Genomic DNA, 16,021 nt, shown 5'->3' on the forward strand with positions numbered 1-16,021 from the left:
AAGCACCCCTTGTTGCATAAAGATTTTGTTACATTTGGAAATTGCACGTATAGCAACTCAGCACACCAGTGAGCTGGCTGTTAGGGAAGACTGGTTTGTAGCTATACCAAAACCCCTGCAATTCATTGTTGTAAAATGTGTGCATGTGACTTCATGAATTAACTCAATTTTTTCAACTTTCATGCTTAAAGTCAGCATTTGTCCTCATTTTAAAATGAGGTCAGGAGGGTCCTGGTTTGAAATGGCAAACTGGCTTAGACGTTTTTCGGTAACTTGGTACTCTGCATATTTGTTTATTGAAGCAATATGTTAGTGTTTGAAAAGTTTGATAATGTACTATGTTTCGGGAGACAGAAGTGGGTTTTCTGGAATGGGAATACCAAAGATCACACCAGTGCTAAAATTTGCAAGGCTTCATCTTTCAAGGCTAGACTTGTAGGTAACAAGTCTGTTACGTCTCAAGGCAGGTACATATCGCTGTTCATTGGCTTTGGTACAAGTGAATTGCCTGATGACATGCGGATTTGGCTGTTTGTCAGGACAGGGGTGGGGGTGAGGAAGGGAAATGATCTGTTTGCCAGCTGTGCCTGCCTGCGTTTCCCCAGGAACTCGTGCGGAGCGTTCTGAGACGAGGAGTCGGACGCAGCATTTGTGCAGGGCTGTTGGGATTTCAGGTTTCATTGTCTCCTGTGCTCGTCTGTAGCTGGGATTTTTTTCATTACTATGAGCATTAGTAAAATCATTAATTGTTCATTGAGTGTTAGTATGCTCATGGCTTGCCCACTGAGATGCTGTATGTGTCTGAAGAAGATAAGAGAGGAATTTGAGTGAAAATACGTAAAGCTAACAGCAAGGCTTTCCCCCCGTATAAGGAAAATAAAAACGTACCAAACTGCTCATCTTCATGCTAAACATACAAGAAGATAGGATTTATGGAAGTTCCATAGAGATTGAGTTTTGGATACCAAGTGGTACAACTGCACGTGGCCCTTAAAACCCGGCACGCAGGGGTGGCTGAGGTCCAGACGAAGAACATGAAGCGCTCTTTCCATGTGCTTGCTGTTCCGCTATGGGTGGTGAAAGGAGTTTGGGCCCAGATAAAGGATCACTCTTTCTGCTTTGTTGTTGTGTGTGTTTTTCTGGGGGGGGAGTGGTTTTGTTTTGTTTTTTTAAAGGTTAGGTGCCATCCTTTAAAGTCAAAGAATAGCTTGATGATGGCATGTTTTTCGGTATGCTAAAATTCCCTTTGAAAAAACTCCTGTGATCTTTTTATTCCCTTAGGAGTCTCAACAGTCCAGTTTTGGCACCGGAGAACAGAGTAAGTATATTAAACTTCCTTTAATACGTGTAATGTTTTTGTTGTGATTCAGTATTTTTAGTATCCCCCTAAGATGTCAGACTTTTTAAAGAGAGAGGCTTTTCCAGACTGGTCATAGAATGGAGTCTAGGTTAAGATTTTCTGTACTTTCTCAAATGTTAACCTATGAAATAGCATTTGATTCTCTTTCTAGTTTCTTGTTGAGAACTAGAAAGCCAGTAACAGCCTTGCAACTCTGTTGTATCTGCTAGGGAAAAAAAAAAAAAAAAAGTATCTTTGTCATATTTTTTAATTCTTGAAAAGTTGCCTGTTTGGTTGATCTGACTGAAAATAGCTGAGTACTAAAAACAAAACACCCTCAGATAAAACCTCTGGACATAATAGAAACTAATAGAGTGCATATGTTCATATTTTAGTAGAAAAAGCACATTGCATTTTCTCCTTTGCCATGTTCATTTTTACCTTGTGGATATAAAATCAGAAGAAAGAACAAATCAAGAATTCTTATAGTGATATGCTTAATAATCTTGAATTCTTGTCCCAAAATATATGTCCATATTTTAGACAAAAGCAGCTTTTATTCCTCTTGAATTCTATCTGTAATTTGAATATTACTAAAATGGATAATTTAACCAGGTAACATACCTAGAAAAATGGAATTAGATTTGTGCTGTTGTCTTCCAGAAGTCTTTCCACTCCCTGTTGAAGTGATTAAACAGATTAAGTAGTAAAAGCGTAATGGTTTATTCTTAGGTATTCACAAGCAGCTTAATCTAAACACCTAATACAGTGGGGAATTAAGGAAACAAAACGTAATTCCCTGATGCTAACAAATAGATGTGCGTTCTGGGAGCAACTGATCTCACTGCATGTAAATGGAGAGGCAGGATAAATAAAACATAGATCTGGTTTTCAACTCCTGCTTGAGTTTTCTGGGAAACTTTTAACAGCTTCAATTCTTGTTCCTGTTGTACTATGCTTAACAATATACCACAATGAAGGGAAAGGGAAGAATAAAACCCCAAACTGAAAAGCAGATTATATCAGTATATATTTTGACTGTAAGAGTTGGTTTGAGTGTGTGAGCTTTCTTTTTGGATTTAAAGGTTGCTTATCCACTAAAAAGCTGTGTGGGGTTGCTGAAAAAAGTCAAGAACTCGACAGGTTGATCTGTATCCCGTACCCAGCACATGGAAGGCAATACATTAATCTTGGTAGAAGCAAAACAGTTTTTCACACCATCAAAACCAAATTAAGCATGTATCGGTTTCAACGGTGATGATTTAAATAACTTTCTAGATTTTCTCAGTTAAATTAGTTGTTTTACGTGGTGTTTTGTCTCTGCATCCACTCACTTGGCTGGTCTCTGGGAGGCTGTACCTGGTGTCTGCTGGTTCTTCCTTTCTGCTGTTCGCTCAGCCCTTCTGGATTTGTTTATCTAAGACTGTTTACTTCTGGCAATCTTGGAGTGACTATTTTCCTGTCTGAGTTTAAAACTATGCACTTTTTTCTTCTAGAACGATATAATCCTTCATCAAAAACATCCAATGGTCATCAATCCAAATCGTAAGTAGCTGTTGAGAAAACGTTTCTCAAATAACTGTTGAATTTTAAGAGATTGTTTTGTTACTTGGCTGTGTCGGTTCTCGCACAGACTCCTTAGCATACTTGTACTAGACTGGCAGAAAACAGGGATCATTTCCTGTAAGCCCTTTTTCAGGGCCAGTACAGCAAATACGGTGTATTGGTATGAGTAACAAATACACTGTGCCTTCTTTCCTTTCCCCTGCTTTCGTCAGCTATCAGGGTAGGTGTGCAGGAGTTCGGACCTAGGAACTGGCTTGTGAACTGCGAGCGTATAAGAACGGGCAGGATGGGACAGGACATACCAGACGTGTGCATTGCAAAGCTGTCAGCTAGGAGCAGCTTGCAGCAGTTGCACAAACAGGCAGGATGAGGAACTGTTTTGTTATTGGAGGACATAGTAAATTGTGTTTGGGATCTAGTTAAATTCATGCTACGTGGTCTCTTAAGTGACCAGTAAACGCTTTTGTTAGGTACACAGACCCAACATTATACTTCCTCAATTATACAACTGAAAGAAAAAATAAAAAGTAACTGGAAGATTCTAGATGACTGTACTCCACCACCTTTCTCAAACCTGAAAATTGATTATATGCTGCTTAAAGATAATTTCCAAACAAACACGTCCATGAAAATAAATTTTTATCACCCAATTGTATGTTTCATAAAAGTGATAGATTCTGAAAACCTGGTATTCTGAGTTAATGCTTGCTGTGATGCAGTTGCAAAATGGAGTCTAGTTCTTCTGCTTGTCCATGTACATATTACAGTCTTAACAAGACTAAAAAGCAAATGACCTGTGGGAAGGAAATAGAAAATAATTGAAGGCCGATTTATTTATTTATTTTAGACTTGCAGTCAGTTTCCTGAAAACATGAGGATTAAGAAGATGCTTATAATGCAGCCATTTCAACAAGTAGTAGAAATAGGAGTTCACTGTTTGACTTTGCTTTTGTCATGGTAGTGTAATTCCATGAAGGAACTGTGCTGTTTCCGAAACAAAATGCAAGAACATCTTAAGGACAAGACATAGCATTGTACATTGGTTGAACTGGGGTGCATAGGAAGAAGGATTAGAAGATGTTTACTGTTGCAGTAGACTTTGAGACAAAGTGATTGTGCTCTGTTCAAAAAGCTGAAAAAATGAGTTAAATGTATCTTTTGGAAAAGGATAGCAGTGAAAAACATATTGGGAACTAGATCTAGAGGTTGGTGTCTCTTTTCAGATTATCAGTAGAACAACTATACTGTGAAATTCAGATATACTAAACTTTTAATCCTTTCTCATCTTCTTTCTCCAGATGTGAACCGAACCAGACAGAGTAAGATGTCTTATTTTTGTAATCCATTTTTTTTAAATAAGCACAAAGGCAATATACTCCACTATATGTTTTCAAAGTGTTCGCATATTTTCAGTACTGTGAAATAGTGTGCATAATTATAACTAGCTTAAATAATAGAGTAATTGTAACTTTGAATAATAATAGAAAAATTATAGCTTAATACAGTTGTGCTTTTGCCGTGAGACGGGAAACAGCCACTTAATTCTATTTAAAACAGTATTCTTGGTCATTGTATATGAGACATTGAACATACAGATTTTAGCTCTTCCTGCATTAGTAAAATGTATCAGATTTCATTTCTAAGTTTGACAGATTGAACAAAGGAGTGAAAGTACTAGAATCTGTTTTTTTCTTTAAAGAATGACTTAACTCGCCATTCTTAAACAATTAAATGTTTTAGAATGGTAACTTGCAGATTTCACCCACGCAGCCTACTCTGTAGTATAAACAATATAGAAGAATGCTTTGAATGTAATTAAAGTACATGGAAAAACTTGTCTCACTTTCTCCCTTTTACTTGCAGTATGTTGAAAGATGACTTAAAACTTAGCAGTAGTGAAGACAGCGATGGAGAGCAGGTATGTTCATTCAGTACCAAAGTTTCAGAAAAGTATAGCAAGCGCGTTGATAATTTGGTAGTTCAGCAGCGGTCAGTACTCCCAACAGCAAACTGAGCAACTCAGAGATTTGTAATTGAGAAGCAAAAATCAATTGGCAAGTTTTTAAACAAGCTCCAGGTATTCTACAATGCAAACTGGGGGAAAATCATCTGTTTTGTGTGAATAGTACGCTTGTACCTAAAGACTCTTGCCTTCCTGATTTCAAATGGACTTTCTCTGAAAATAAAATGAAGTGTACTTCATAACATATGTAATGGCCTGCCATTTCAAGATAGAACCCTTCATGTTCTTCCATGCTGTCTAACAAGTGTGTGGCATAAACATTTCTGTGCAGGGACTGTGTTTGGGATGATAAGAGCTACTGTGTTTGTGTGTTTTACTCCCAGGTTTTATCTGTAACTGAGTATAGCAGCACCTTTATTGCTATAGATAAGTCTAATTTTTCTTCTTTGTCAATATTAATGTTGTGCAGTTTCTGCTAAAAATGGCATTTGGCATGCTAAATTAAAAATACCTGTGGGGTCTATGCTACCCAGCAGTAATCCACTCTCCTTTTTTTATTAAAAAAAAAAAAAAAAGTTTTCCCTATTCCCACTTCTATTACTTAATTTGTTTTCTCATGTGGAAAACTTGAAGATAGTGCATTTACTTGGTTACCTACTAGTACTCTGGCCATCTCTAGAATATAGGATCATAGAATTTCAAAGAATCTGATTCAAAAAGATGTTATTAGGGATTGAGAAAATAGGATCTCTCAGAATACAGGGGACTCTAAGATGACACGTCTGTAGTAAAAACTTGGAGAAAACTCTGATTTATTTTTCTTTCTGTTCAAGGAAAATGGAGACAAACTTTCACAAGTACTGAATTAAAACACTATTCAGGCGAAATATTTTAAAATTTTAAGGCTATAAATAGATGCTTTGCAACATAACTGTATATGCAATCCTAAAGTAACTTCTAGAAGCTTCATGCTCTTCTTCTTAATTGCAGGATTGTGATAAGACAGTGCCAAGGAGCACACCTGGAAGGTAGGCATTCCTGCTAGATTGCAGCATAGAAAGTAAAGCAGTGATATTCAGCCCAGTCAGCACTCATGACTTGATCTCATTTCTAAAATCTGTTTATCTTTCATCTTCTTTTAGAGCAAAAGGTGATGAGAATGTAATTGGTGATTGAATGGCATTTATCCCGCAAATTATACTAACCACTTTGTGAATGGGGCGGGGGGGGAACAAAGGCTGTTGTTTGTTTCCAGGGTACATTGCATTCTGTTGAATTTTTAAGCAAATGTTAATTAAAATGTTAGATTTCATCCTTCCTAATGGAAGGACTTCTAGGATGTGTTTGCGGCTTGGGTAGTATTTCTTTATTTTTCTTCATTTTTGTTTTCAGTAATTCTGAACCTTCGCAGCATAACAGTGAAGGAGCAGATAATTCAAGGGATGACTCGAGCAGCCATAGTGGATCCGAAAGCAGTTCAGGATCTGACTCTGAAAGTGAAAGCAGTTCCAGTGATAGTGAAGCTAATGAACCATCACAGAGCGCATCCCCTGAGGTAGGATTTGATGTGTATTTGGGCTGTCTTCATTAGTTTGGCATTCATCCCGAGTTTTAAAAGCAGAAAAATTGAACGTGTTCTCAAAGTGGTTAAAAAAAAAGTTGAACTGACACATGTGGAATCATTCCCACATCTGCTCAGTGTTCTTTTGCTGAAGCACCTGTAGTTGGATATAATAACAGTGCTGTATACACATTGGATGTTCAACTTTGAGGTGATTTTTACCACCAGTTACTTGGTGGAGTGCAGACCTTAGGTACAGTAACAGTATCTTAAAAAACTGTGGTCTTTTAGTCTGGATAGCTGTGGCAGCAGGTATTGCCTGTGGGTAGCAGCTGCTCTGGATGAGGGGAAAAATGAGAACTGCTATTTGTAACTATATTCATCAACTCATTTTTTTTGTTGTTAATTATTGATCTCAGATGTTTGGTGTACCTCTTGCTCAGGCGTGCAGCACAGTATAGGTGTCCTGCAGAAAAGATGGAAGAAGTGTGAAATGCTTAATGTAACACTGCTGTTTTTTTAAATTTTGTTTTTAGCCAGAGCCACCACCAACAAACAAGTGGCAACTGGATAACTGGTTGAACAAAGTTAATTCGCATAAAGTGTCACCAGCTTCTTCTGTGGACAGCAATATCCCATCCTCACAAGGCTACAAAAAAGAGGGACGGGATCAGGGGACTGGCAGTGGGTACGCTGATCAAAGTGGATCCAAGGATTCGATTTCTTCTACACCAGGGCGAGATTCCAAACCCACCCAAAAGGGCTCAGAGAGCAGTCGTGGCAGGCAGAAATCACCTGCGCAGAGTGACAGCTCAACACAGAGGAGGACTGTAGGTAAAAAGCAGCCCAAGAAGGCAGAAAAGACATCTGTTGAAGAGCCTAGAGGAGGTCTTAAAATAGAAAGTGAAACCCCAGTAGACATGGCAACAAATATACCTTCAAACAGGCATAAGGCAGCCACAAAAGGTTCCAGAAAACCTAACATAAAGAAAGAGCCCAAATCTTCCCCTCGGCCTACAACGGAGAAGAAGAAATACAAGGCTTCGAGCAAATCTGCCCAGAAATCCAGGGAATTCATAGAAACAGATACCTCATCCTCTGATTCAGATGAAAATGAAAGCCTGCCTCCTTCATCACAAACTCCCAAATATTCTGAGAGCAATAGGACTCCTGTTAAATCTTCCATGGAGGAGGATGACAGCTTTTTTCGGCATAGAATGTTCTCTCCTATGGAAGAGAAAGAGCTTCTTTCACCACTCAGTGATCCTGATGAAAGGTACCCACTCATTGTGAAGATTGACCTGAGCCTCTTATCAAGAATACCAGGGAAGCCTTACAAGGATGCTGATGCGCCCAAAGTGGAAAAGAAAAACGTACCCGAGAAGCACACAAGAGAATCCCAGAAGCAGCCTTCTGACAAAAGTTCTACAAAAGGCAAAAGGAAACATAAGCAGGTGATGACTTTGTAGATATAATTTTGCCTGTTATCTTAGCCCCTTATTGCCTTGCTACGGGGGTGAAGTGTATAATCCAGCAACCCATATCATACCTCGCTGTAGAGACACTGAGTAATTTAGGAGATGAATTTGGCCACTATTTTGTGTAGAATGTGTTGATCATTCCTGTGTCATTGTATTAGGGGTTATTAGAGTTTTATTTTGGAGTGAGGAGGGAATGTGGAGAAAGTTGTACCTGGAGGTCTGTGAGCACCATAGCTGGAGGTCGTACAGCTTCTGTACCTCCGAGCACTGCATCCTGCGCTCTCCTGCCTCCGCTCCACCTGCCATTAGTCCCTGTTGCACTGCAGGCCAGCTCAGGCAGCTGATCCAAAGGAAAATTCATCCGGCCAAAAAAAAAAGGCTTGATGTGGATCATTTCCTTCAAACAGCAAATGATGCAGTTGCATGGGAGCTATTGCCAGGACAAGGGACGGGGCAGAAGCAGACCTGGGGCACAGCAAGAAGAGAAACCATAAGCTCAGGGGTGCTGCTTTACTGGGATTGGAAGTCTCTCTCCATAATATTGTGTCTTTTCAGAAAAGCATTTAATCTTCTCAATTAAATAAAAAGAAGGAATCCCCAGAGACAGTAAAATGGACAGGAATTAATGAGGGATCTGAACAGAATTAGCACTGCTGGGAGAAAAATGGTAGGGGGTAGCTACTAGAATAATTTTAAACTGCTTTTGGAAAAACTCAGTAGAACATACACAGTCTGTGTAAAGAGCAAATCTGTGACTGTCAGTTGCTGTTGTGATTTCGTGATGGTGATGCTCAAGGTTGCAATAGTGGTGTGACAAAAGTGTAACCTTTTGGGTTTGAGTCTGGTTCTGTACCAGATGACGTACTCTGTGAGGCCCTAAGTTCTGGTTTATTCATTGTATTTCTACTTCCAGTGCTTGTTGAAGACAGCTTTGAAATGCACCCTCAAAACCCTTTGACTTTAGGATTAGGTGTATATAAAACCCTGGTGTTCAGCATCTCTTACTTTATAGACAACAAGACTTTTACTGTTTCTGGCATTCATAGGCTCCCAGCATAAAATCTGTTTCCTGATCTCTTATTAAAGCTTTTGGCAACTTTTTTCTGGTATTTCATGGTAATACTTTTGTTCTAATATGTACAATTTGACTGCCACTTTTTTTACACAGGTTGGTAATTTAGAAGTCAGACTTTTTCATTCTGTTTCAGTCTCAGGGTTCAATATCTGGTCAAATATTTGATGCAGGCTAGATGCTTTGGGGAATGTTTTTGTGGTCTGTACAGATCTTATTCTGTACACTGCAAAATACCTACTAAATTAAATCTATTAAATATGAAACCTTTACAGCTTCACTGAGATAGTAATGTAGACGTTTGCCTGGATGTATTTCTTGTTTGCTTTATTCAGAATGAGGATGAAAACAGAGCCAGTGAAAGCAAGAAAACAAAACTGGAAGAGAAAGCTCCATCAGGACACAAGACGTCTAGCAGTAGAGAGTGAGTATCTTGCTTATCTCTTCAACACAAAAGCTCGGGGTGATGAAGAAGACTGATGTCCATCTCCCCCCCTTCCCTTCCCTCCACAACAAAGTGTCTCCTCACTATTAATCGATGGGTAAAATTTCATTGCTTCTTATTCTTGAGACTGATTTAGTTCAGTTTCTACTAGTAGCTGGTGGAAATTGATTTCTATAACCAAAAACGTTGACCAAGCACATTTTTTTACTTAACAAAACTAAGGTAAACCCTGAAGTGAAGGGTTGGTTTATTATGGAAAGTACACTTCCTGTTTTTTTTCTCTGACATATGGTGTTGTTTTTTTTTTGTTGTTAGAAATAAACTGTGCATCTAGCTTTTTGAACTTGCAAAATCCATACTTTTAAATTAACCTAATCTGGTAATCCTCCATTTAGCAAGTATGTAAACTGAGAACAAGTTAATTAACTGACATGTGGGACGCTGATGGCATTGAGACTTGGATCCATGGATTTAGCCTCAAATTTGCTTGACAGATTATCTGAAGTGTGAGCGACACAAAAAAATAAAACAGTGCAGACTTAGCAAAAAACAACATCCTTCAATACCCTTTTATTGCAGGTTATTTCTGTAATTTTGTAAATGACAGGATAAGGGGGAATGGTTTTAAACTAAAAGAGAGGAGATTTAGATTAGAGGTTAGGAGGAAATTCTTCACTCAGAGGGTGCTGAGGCACTGGATCAGGTTGCCCACTGAGGTTGTGGATGCCCCATCCCTGGAGGTGTTCAAGGCCAGGCTGGATGAGACCCTGGGCAACCTGGCCTAGTGGGTGGTGTCCCTGCCCGTGGCAGGGGGGTGGAACTGGGTGATCTGTAAGGTCCCAGCCCGAGCCACTCTGATTCTGTCTTTCTTTTTTCCTTTTATTCTTGATATTTGCTTGATTGCCAGTGTGGTTGTCTGCAGGACACTTCATTAAATGCAACTACGTTTTAATTAAAATACTGTGTATAAATAATTATTTAATGTACTGTACTCTGCAAAAAGGGAGGCCAGGAATAAGTAACGATAGCCCTCAGCAGCCAAGGTAAGAGTGTACCAAAAGGTGAACTTGAGGAAGTTTTCCAGTTCCCTGGCTTCCAGAGCTGATTTATCTGGACCATCTTTTTTCTGAATTGTTAGGCTGACTAGTCTGCAATAGACAGGCTGGCGCTGACATTGGCATTAATTTCTGACGTTGTGTTTAGGGTGTTTTTTAAGAACTGTTGCAGGGATGTGGTTTTATGGTTAGAACTTGCCTGCTGCATTTTCAGGTCAGAACAGATAAAAAGGTAAAAACCAGTTCAATCAGGCTTTGTAACATCTAGTCACTGTGATGATTGTTCTTTCTCTCTTCCTCTGAATCTGGTTTGGTAGGGCTAACAATAAAAACCTTGGTTTTTGGGGGAGGAGGAGGGGACAAAAAAAAAAGAAAAGAAGGTGGGCTCTTTTTGTGTTTTGAAAAATAAAAGACAAAACTAAATGTATTCATTTTGTTAGGTCTCTAAAGCCAAGTGCTGCTAAGGAGAAGGATTTACTGCCGTCTCCTGCTGCCCCAGTCCTCCAGAAGGATTCCAAGCAGGAACATGGGTCGCGGAAGAGGACCGTCAGTCAGTCGTCATCCTTGAAGTCCAGCAGCAACGTCAGTAAGGACGGTAGTGGTGGCAGTAAAAGCAACTCATCTTCTAAACAGAAGAAGATGGAGGGAAAGGGTTCTAGCAGTACTAAAGAAACCAAGGTAAAGGGCTATTCTGTGACTGCCTTGAACTTGTCAAACTGCAAAGCGAAACACATACTCAGTGTGATCTAAACAATGATTCACAGTTCAAGTTGAAATGCAATTAGTTTTAGACTTGCATTGTTTCATGTCGTGGTGCTTAGGTACCTTGGAAGTCGATAAATTAGAAAATAACTTGGGAGAGATTGTGGAATACTAATGCTTATTCCTACGAAATGCTTGTGTTAATTACTGAAATGAGTTTAGACATCTGATTACAGATGCTGCTTATTTGTTGTTTAATTTGTTGATGAGAAATATCACTACACGTCTGTTTACACAACAGTAAATAGAATAATGAGGTTACTCTTATGTCATCGGAGCAGATACAAATCCTGTCCTAATTTTAAGAACAGAAGCTGGGTCTGTGTTCACTGCTAGGATGCAGAGTTATGGCTCTCGTCTTATTGCATCCTAGGACTCCAGAAAGGTCCCTTTAACTCCAGCTCAGGAAGGTACAGAGCCCTCTGTTGTTAGAGTAGAAAAAACATGGGTGCAAAGATGATACAGGAAACTTTTTAATTTAAGAGATTTAGGTTAGGAAGATACCTAGATGATGGGATTCAAAAATATTACAGGAAGATGATGCGCTTAAGTCATTGAAATGTAATGTGTTTTTTCATCAATATATAAATGTGCATTACTGGACAGAAATTACTTTGTGAGAACATCTGACTGTTTAAAATGTATCACTGAATACCTGTGATAAGCAATTTCTAATGTATAGCCGATTTTCGAGTGTAATATGTTTAACTTGGAGGGATTTCAGCTCCATCTGTGGGATTCCAAAGTACGCTGAAGATGTTGGCGCAGTCTGTCTGTGAGCTCTCTGCAGCAAAGCCCCGAAGCTTCCTATGGGCTCTGGAAACTGCAGTAGTTTAAGCAGCTGCTAACCTCAGTGGCTGGGTTTGCAGTTTCTGAGAAGGTTAGAAGCAAGGTCTAAAGCGTTCAGGAAGGATAATTGGTTGGGCAGGAGTAAAGCAGCAAATTGCCATTAGCAATGGCAGAAAGTAGCTTAGTCATCAGGGTGGAGTTCATGAAATATCTGGACTGGGAGACGTGCTGTGTTACTTCAGATGCCATTGCCCTGAGATTTTTAGAAACCTGGCAAGGTTGTGTGCGTCGAGACACTTCCAGGATGCCTGTAGATAGTGAAGTTGCATCACAGACTGCTGCTCTCTGTCCTTTCCTTATTTGTTAGCATAGAACTGTCCCTAAACCAGCTGTTAACTTGTGTGATGTTTATCCTTTTATACCTTGGATATGCTTAGTCATGCCTTTCTTAAAGCAGTATACTGCATTCCACTGCGTGTTTTGGTATTGACTGCAGGATCCTTCTGATTAGCAATGATCTGATAAAGGTAGGTTATGAAATACATCTGTATAGCTGGCCTTTGGTCTTGATAAATCCAAAGAGCTGAAAACACATGTGAAGCTGGAAAGCTGCTTTACACTGTTGAGCAGAACAGATTCACTTTAAAATCACGGAATGTTTTAGTATCCAGTCTTTAGCCTGAAGTGTCACTGAGCTGTGTGTAATTTAAGGGAGCAAGGGCTGTATTGTGAGGACAGTTGTCATTTCTCCTTGAAGATGTTGCTTATCATTGTGAAATACTAGTGTTTTCAAAGCAAAGATATTCAGCAGTTTACTGTTGAGAAAAATGAGAAGTCGTTCAAATATTCATAGCATCTTTGTTAGGCTGGGAAAACGGGACTTAGAAACAGCAATGTGGGAGATTCAGGGAGGGATTTCCTGGACCTAGGTGTGTCTAGGAAACCATAGCTGCGTTCCTTCCTTTGAGGGAGGTCTCCTGGTGTATTAGAGCTAAGAGCCTGATCGCAGCCTCCGTGTCTTCCTCTGTGCCAGCATGAGGTGAAAGCCTTGTGGAAGCTGTGTTACTGTATGGCAGCTAGAGCAGCTGCAAAAACGACCTTACTGTGAAGTAGCTGTGAAGTCATAGGAGAAACTTACATAACAAACGCTTTATTTGAAGACAAAAGACTTAATTGTTCTTTAAGTTTATGATTTGGGAACAATTTTCCTTTCAGGAAAAGATTCTGAACAATTCCTCAAACTGCCCTCCTGTGTCTGCTCCATCTACAGAGAGCTCAAAGTCTAGAAGAGCAAAACTTGTTTTTGATGACAGGTAAGAAAAGCAGAGGGTTCCTTTCCCTTTGCGGGGATGCTAGTCCTAGAGCACAGCCACCTTCCTGTGGGGAAGCGTTGTCTTTTTGCTTCACAAAAGATGTTAAGTTCAAGCTCGTGCTCTGGAGAGCTGCAGTGATGTGCTTGTCTGCCCGCTCTCTGTGCCGCATACTTGGTAGACAGCGCAGTCCTTGAGAAGGAACCGTAGCCTGCCCTGTATGTTCCTCTAGAGCAAGACAGGACCAAGCAGTAGAGTTGCATAGCTCAGGGTTGTTCTGGTTTTAAATGCTGATGGGTCCGTTGCACCCTCAAATTTTTGTTTTGTTTCCTTCTCTACCCCACACTGTTGATCAAGTGTTTGGTTTGCTTGGTTATCAAATGCAATCCTGTGTACTAAACATCTTGCTCAAAATACTGTTTCAAATTACCTGAAACGAGAGAACTGAAAGTAACTATTTTTAACAGTTTTATCATACTGTAAATAATCATACAATTTAACTATTACAAGTATTTTTTAAACAGCTTCAGAATACAGTAGCTCCTGTAACTTGAGTTAGGAAAAAAAAAGTCAGCATTAAGAAACTTTGATCGTAAAAGGAAATGCATTGTGGATGGTGCTGAGTCCATAAGTTTATCTCTTCTATTGTAGGACTTACTCAGCTGATCATTATTTACAGGAAGCAAAGAAGTTAAAGCATAATGCGGATGCACTGGTAAGTAAATCTACAGTATTTCTCCAGTGTTTGCACATTATACTGGCTTTTGTTTACTGCTGTTGCTGGATTGCTCCGTGTCTGTACTGGGACTTTCTGGTGTATCCTCTTGGTTTTTGTCTTTAAATTTTTTTCCATCTCCTCAGTCTGACAGGTTCGAGAAGGCTGTGTACTACCTAGATGCCGTAGTGTCGTTCATTGAGTGTGGGAATGCATTGGAGAAAAATGCTCAGGAATCCAAGTCCCCGTTCCCTATGTATTCAGAAACTGTGGAATTAATCAAGTAAGCAATGTAGAGGATACACAAAAGTCAAGTGGGTGGGAAAGAGGTTTGGAAATCAGAGCTTCTAGGTTTCAGGAAGCTTTTTCCACCGACTTTTGAAATCTCTTACTTTCCAGTAAAACCAGATCACTTACCACTTTGTTCCAGTTGCTGGGTCTTAAAGTGTTTTCATGAATGTTGAGATCCTTTGTTCCAAGGTTCTTGACGTCTCTCAACAATACGTAATACATGAAAAGCAAAATTTTTTCACTCATTATGTAGTCATGTTTCGTTTAGGGTCTGGGGGAAGTAACTGAAAATGGTGAACATGGTTGAAATTAGAAATTGATAGGAACTTTGGTGATGGATAAATGATAGTAAAATACTTTATTTTGTTGTTTACTTGATGGATTGTTTACTTGTTGATACTTTGTTTGTAGGTACACTATGAAACTGAAGAATTACTTGGCACCGGATGCTACAGCTGCAGATAAAAGGCTAGCAGTGCTTTGGTATGTGTATTCTGAACTTAATACAACACACTGATTATTTCAAGTGCAGTCTTTGTGAAATACTGCATTACACGGAGTTCTCAGGTGGTTTTGAACAAAATATGAGTTTTCCATTTGACTGTGCAGAAAGATTAATGCTATATATCTGGTTACTGTAAATTTGGGCAGAGAGGCTCTCTGGTTTTCGGACTATTAATTAAATTACTGAATCTTTCTCCAGCTCTGTCTGACTTCCTTAAAATTGTCAGTTAGTGCTTTTATTTTAAGAACATGATTTCATTGATGGGATATGTATAGCAGCAATGATGCAACAAAGTTGTTATGCGGCTAGAAATGGTGGAGAGATCTTTTGAACTTTTATCCTCCTTAATGTTTTGGTAAAATTACTGTTGATGAATTGACCTCTCCATTTTCGCTTTGTAAATTGCAATACTCAAAAATAATGGATTGCTGTTGAGTTTGATGTGTATCCAGCTGATAGGAGGCTGTTCGGTGACTTAAGTGCTTCAGAAAACACCATTGTTGCATTAACAAACAAACAGTTTTCTAGTTTGTTTTATTTTTTTGTAAGATGGGATTATCAACATGCACTGCTTATTCATGTGAAAGAATTTGTAGCTCTGATTTGTGCCTTTTTTGCAAAGATAAACTTGAAACTAAGGTGTTTGACTGGATTTGAAAGGAGTAATAGCAGAAAGTATGAGGGTCCTTCCTGTGTATTCACCCAGCGATAAATCAAAATTTAGAATGACTGAAGAATTGTCGTTTGCCTTCGGGACCAGTGAAATGGCTGCAGCAAGCAGTGGAGCAGAACCAACCAGTATCAGGTGGAAAAGAAAGGGGAGGCTAGAGCAGAATACACTAGACTCAGTATGTCATGACATAAGCAAAAAATCAAATGAAACTCTTATCTAGCAAGTAATTTAATGTTGTCTCCTGAGCTCAGAACTGGAGATCAGTTATATCAGCAAAGTCATGGAAAACTATAATTTCCGCTCAAGGCAGAAAGCTGTGGCTTTCACTTCCTTAAGAAGTTAAAAGTGGGTTTGGAGTTTTGCTACTTAAGACTTGACAATTGGCTTTTCAGAGTTAGGAGAGAAAGGTTTTAAAAACACAGCTGCTAGATTTTTGAACTTCACTGAGATGCGATAAACTTGGCTTTAATTGTAAATGTTTTGCTGTTCTGTCT

The 16,021-nt window shown here is 39.2% G+C and overlaps 1 protein-coding gene across 3 annotated transcripts in view; it reads left to right on the forward strand.

Annotated features, from left to right (window-relative positions):
• Window positions 1-16,021, forward strand: part of AFF4 (ALF transcription elongation factor 4) — a 49,843-nt gene that overhangs the window by 26,075 nt on the left and 7,747 nt on the right. For 2 of the 3 annotated variants that reach the window (XM_083799176.1, XM_083799175.1), the window contains 14 exons: window positions 1,282-1,318; window positions 2,425-2,532; window positions 2,836-2,884; window positions 4,204-4,224; window positions 4,769-4,823; window positions 5,859-5,896; window positions 6,261-6,423; window positions 6,966-7,883; window positions 9,318-9,406; window positions 10,923-11,160; window positions 13,249-13,346; window positions 13,995-14,058; window positions 14,205-14,341; window positions 14,761-14,832. In XM_083799176.1, coding sequence (XP_083655302.1) covers window positions 1,282-1,318; window positions 2,425-2,532; window positions 2,836-2,884; window positions 4,204-4,224; window positions 4,769-4,823; window positions 5,859-5,896; window positions 6,261-6,423; window positions 6,966-7,883; window positions 9,318-9,406; window positions 10,923-11,160; window positions 13,249-13,346; window positions 13,995-14,058; window positions 14,205-14,341; window positions 14,761-14,832 — 2,087 coding nt within the window. The remainder of the gene's footprint in view (window positions 1-1,281; window positions 1,319-2,424; window positions 2,533-2,835; window positions 2,885-4,203; window positions 4,225-4,768; window positions 4,824-5,858; window positions 5,897-6,260; window positions 6,424-6,965; window positions 7,884-9,317; window positions 9,407-10,922; window positions 11,161-13,248; window positions 13,347-13,994; window positions 14,059-14,204; window positions 14,342-14,760; window positions 14,833-16,021) is intronic. The other variant, XM_083799177.1, reaches the window with a different exon arrangement.

This window comes from Anser anser (assembly GCF_964211835.1).
Source record: "Anser anser genome assembly, chromosome: 14".
In the NCBI taxonomy this organism is placed as follows: domain Eukaryota; kingdom Metazoa; phylum Chordata; class Aves; order Anseriformes; family Anatidae; genus Anser; species Anser anser.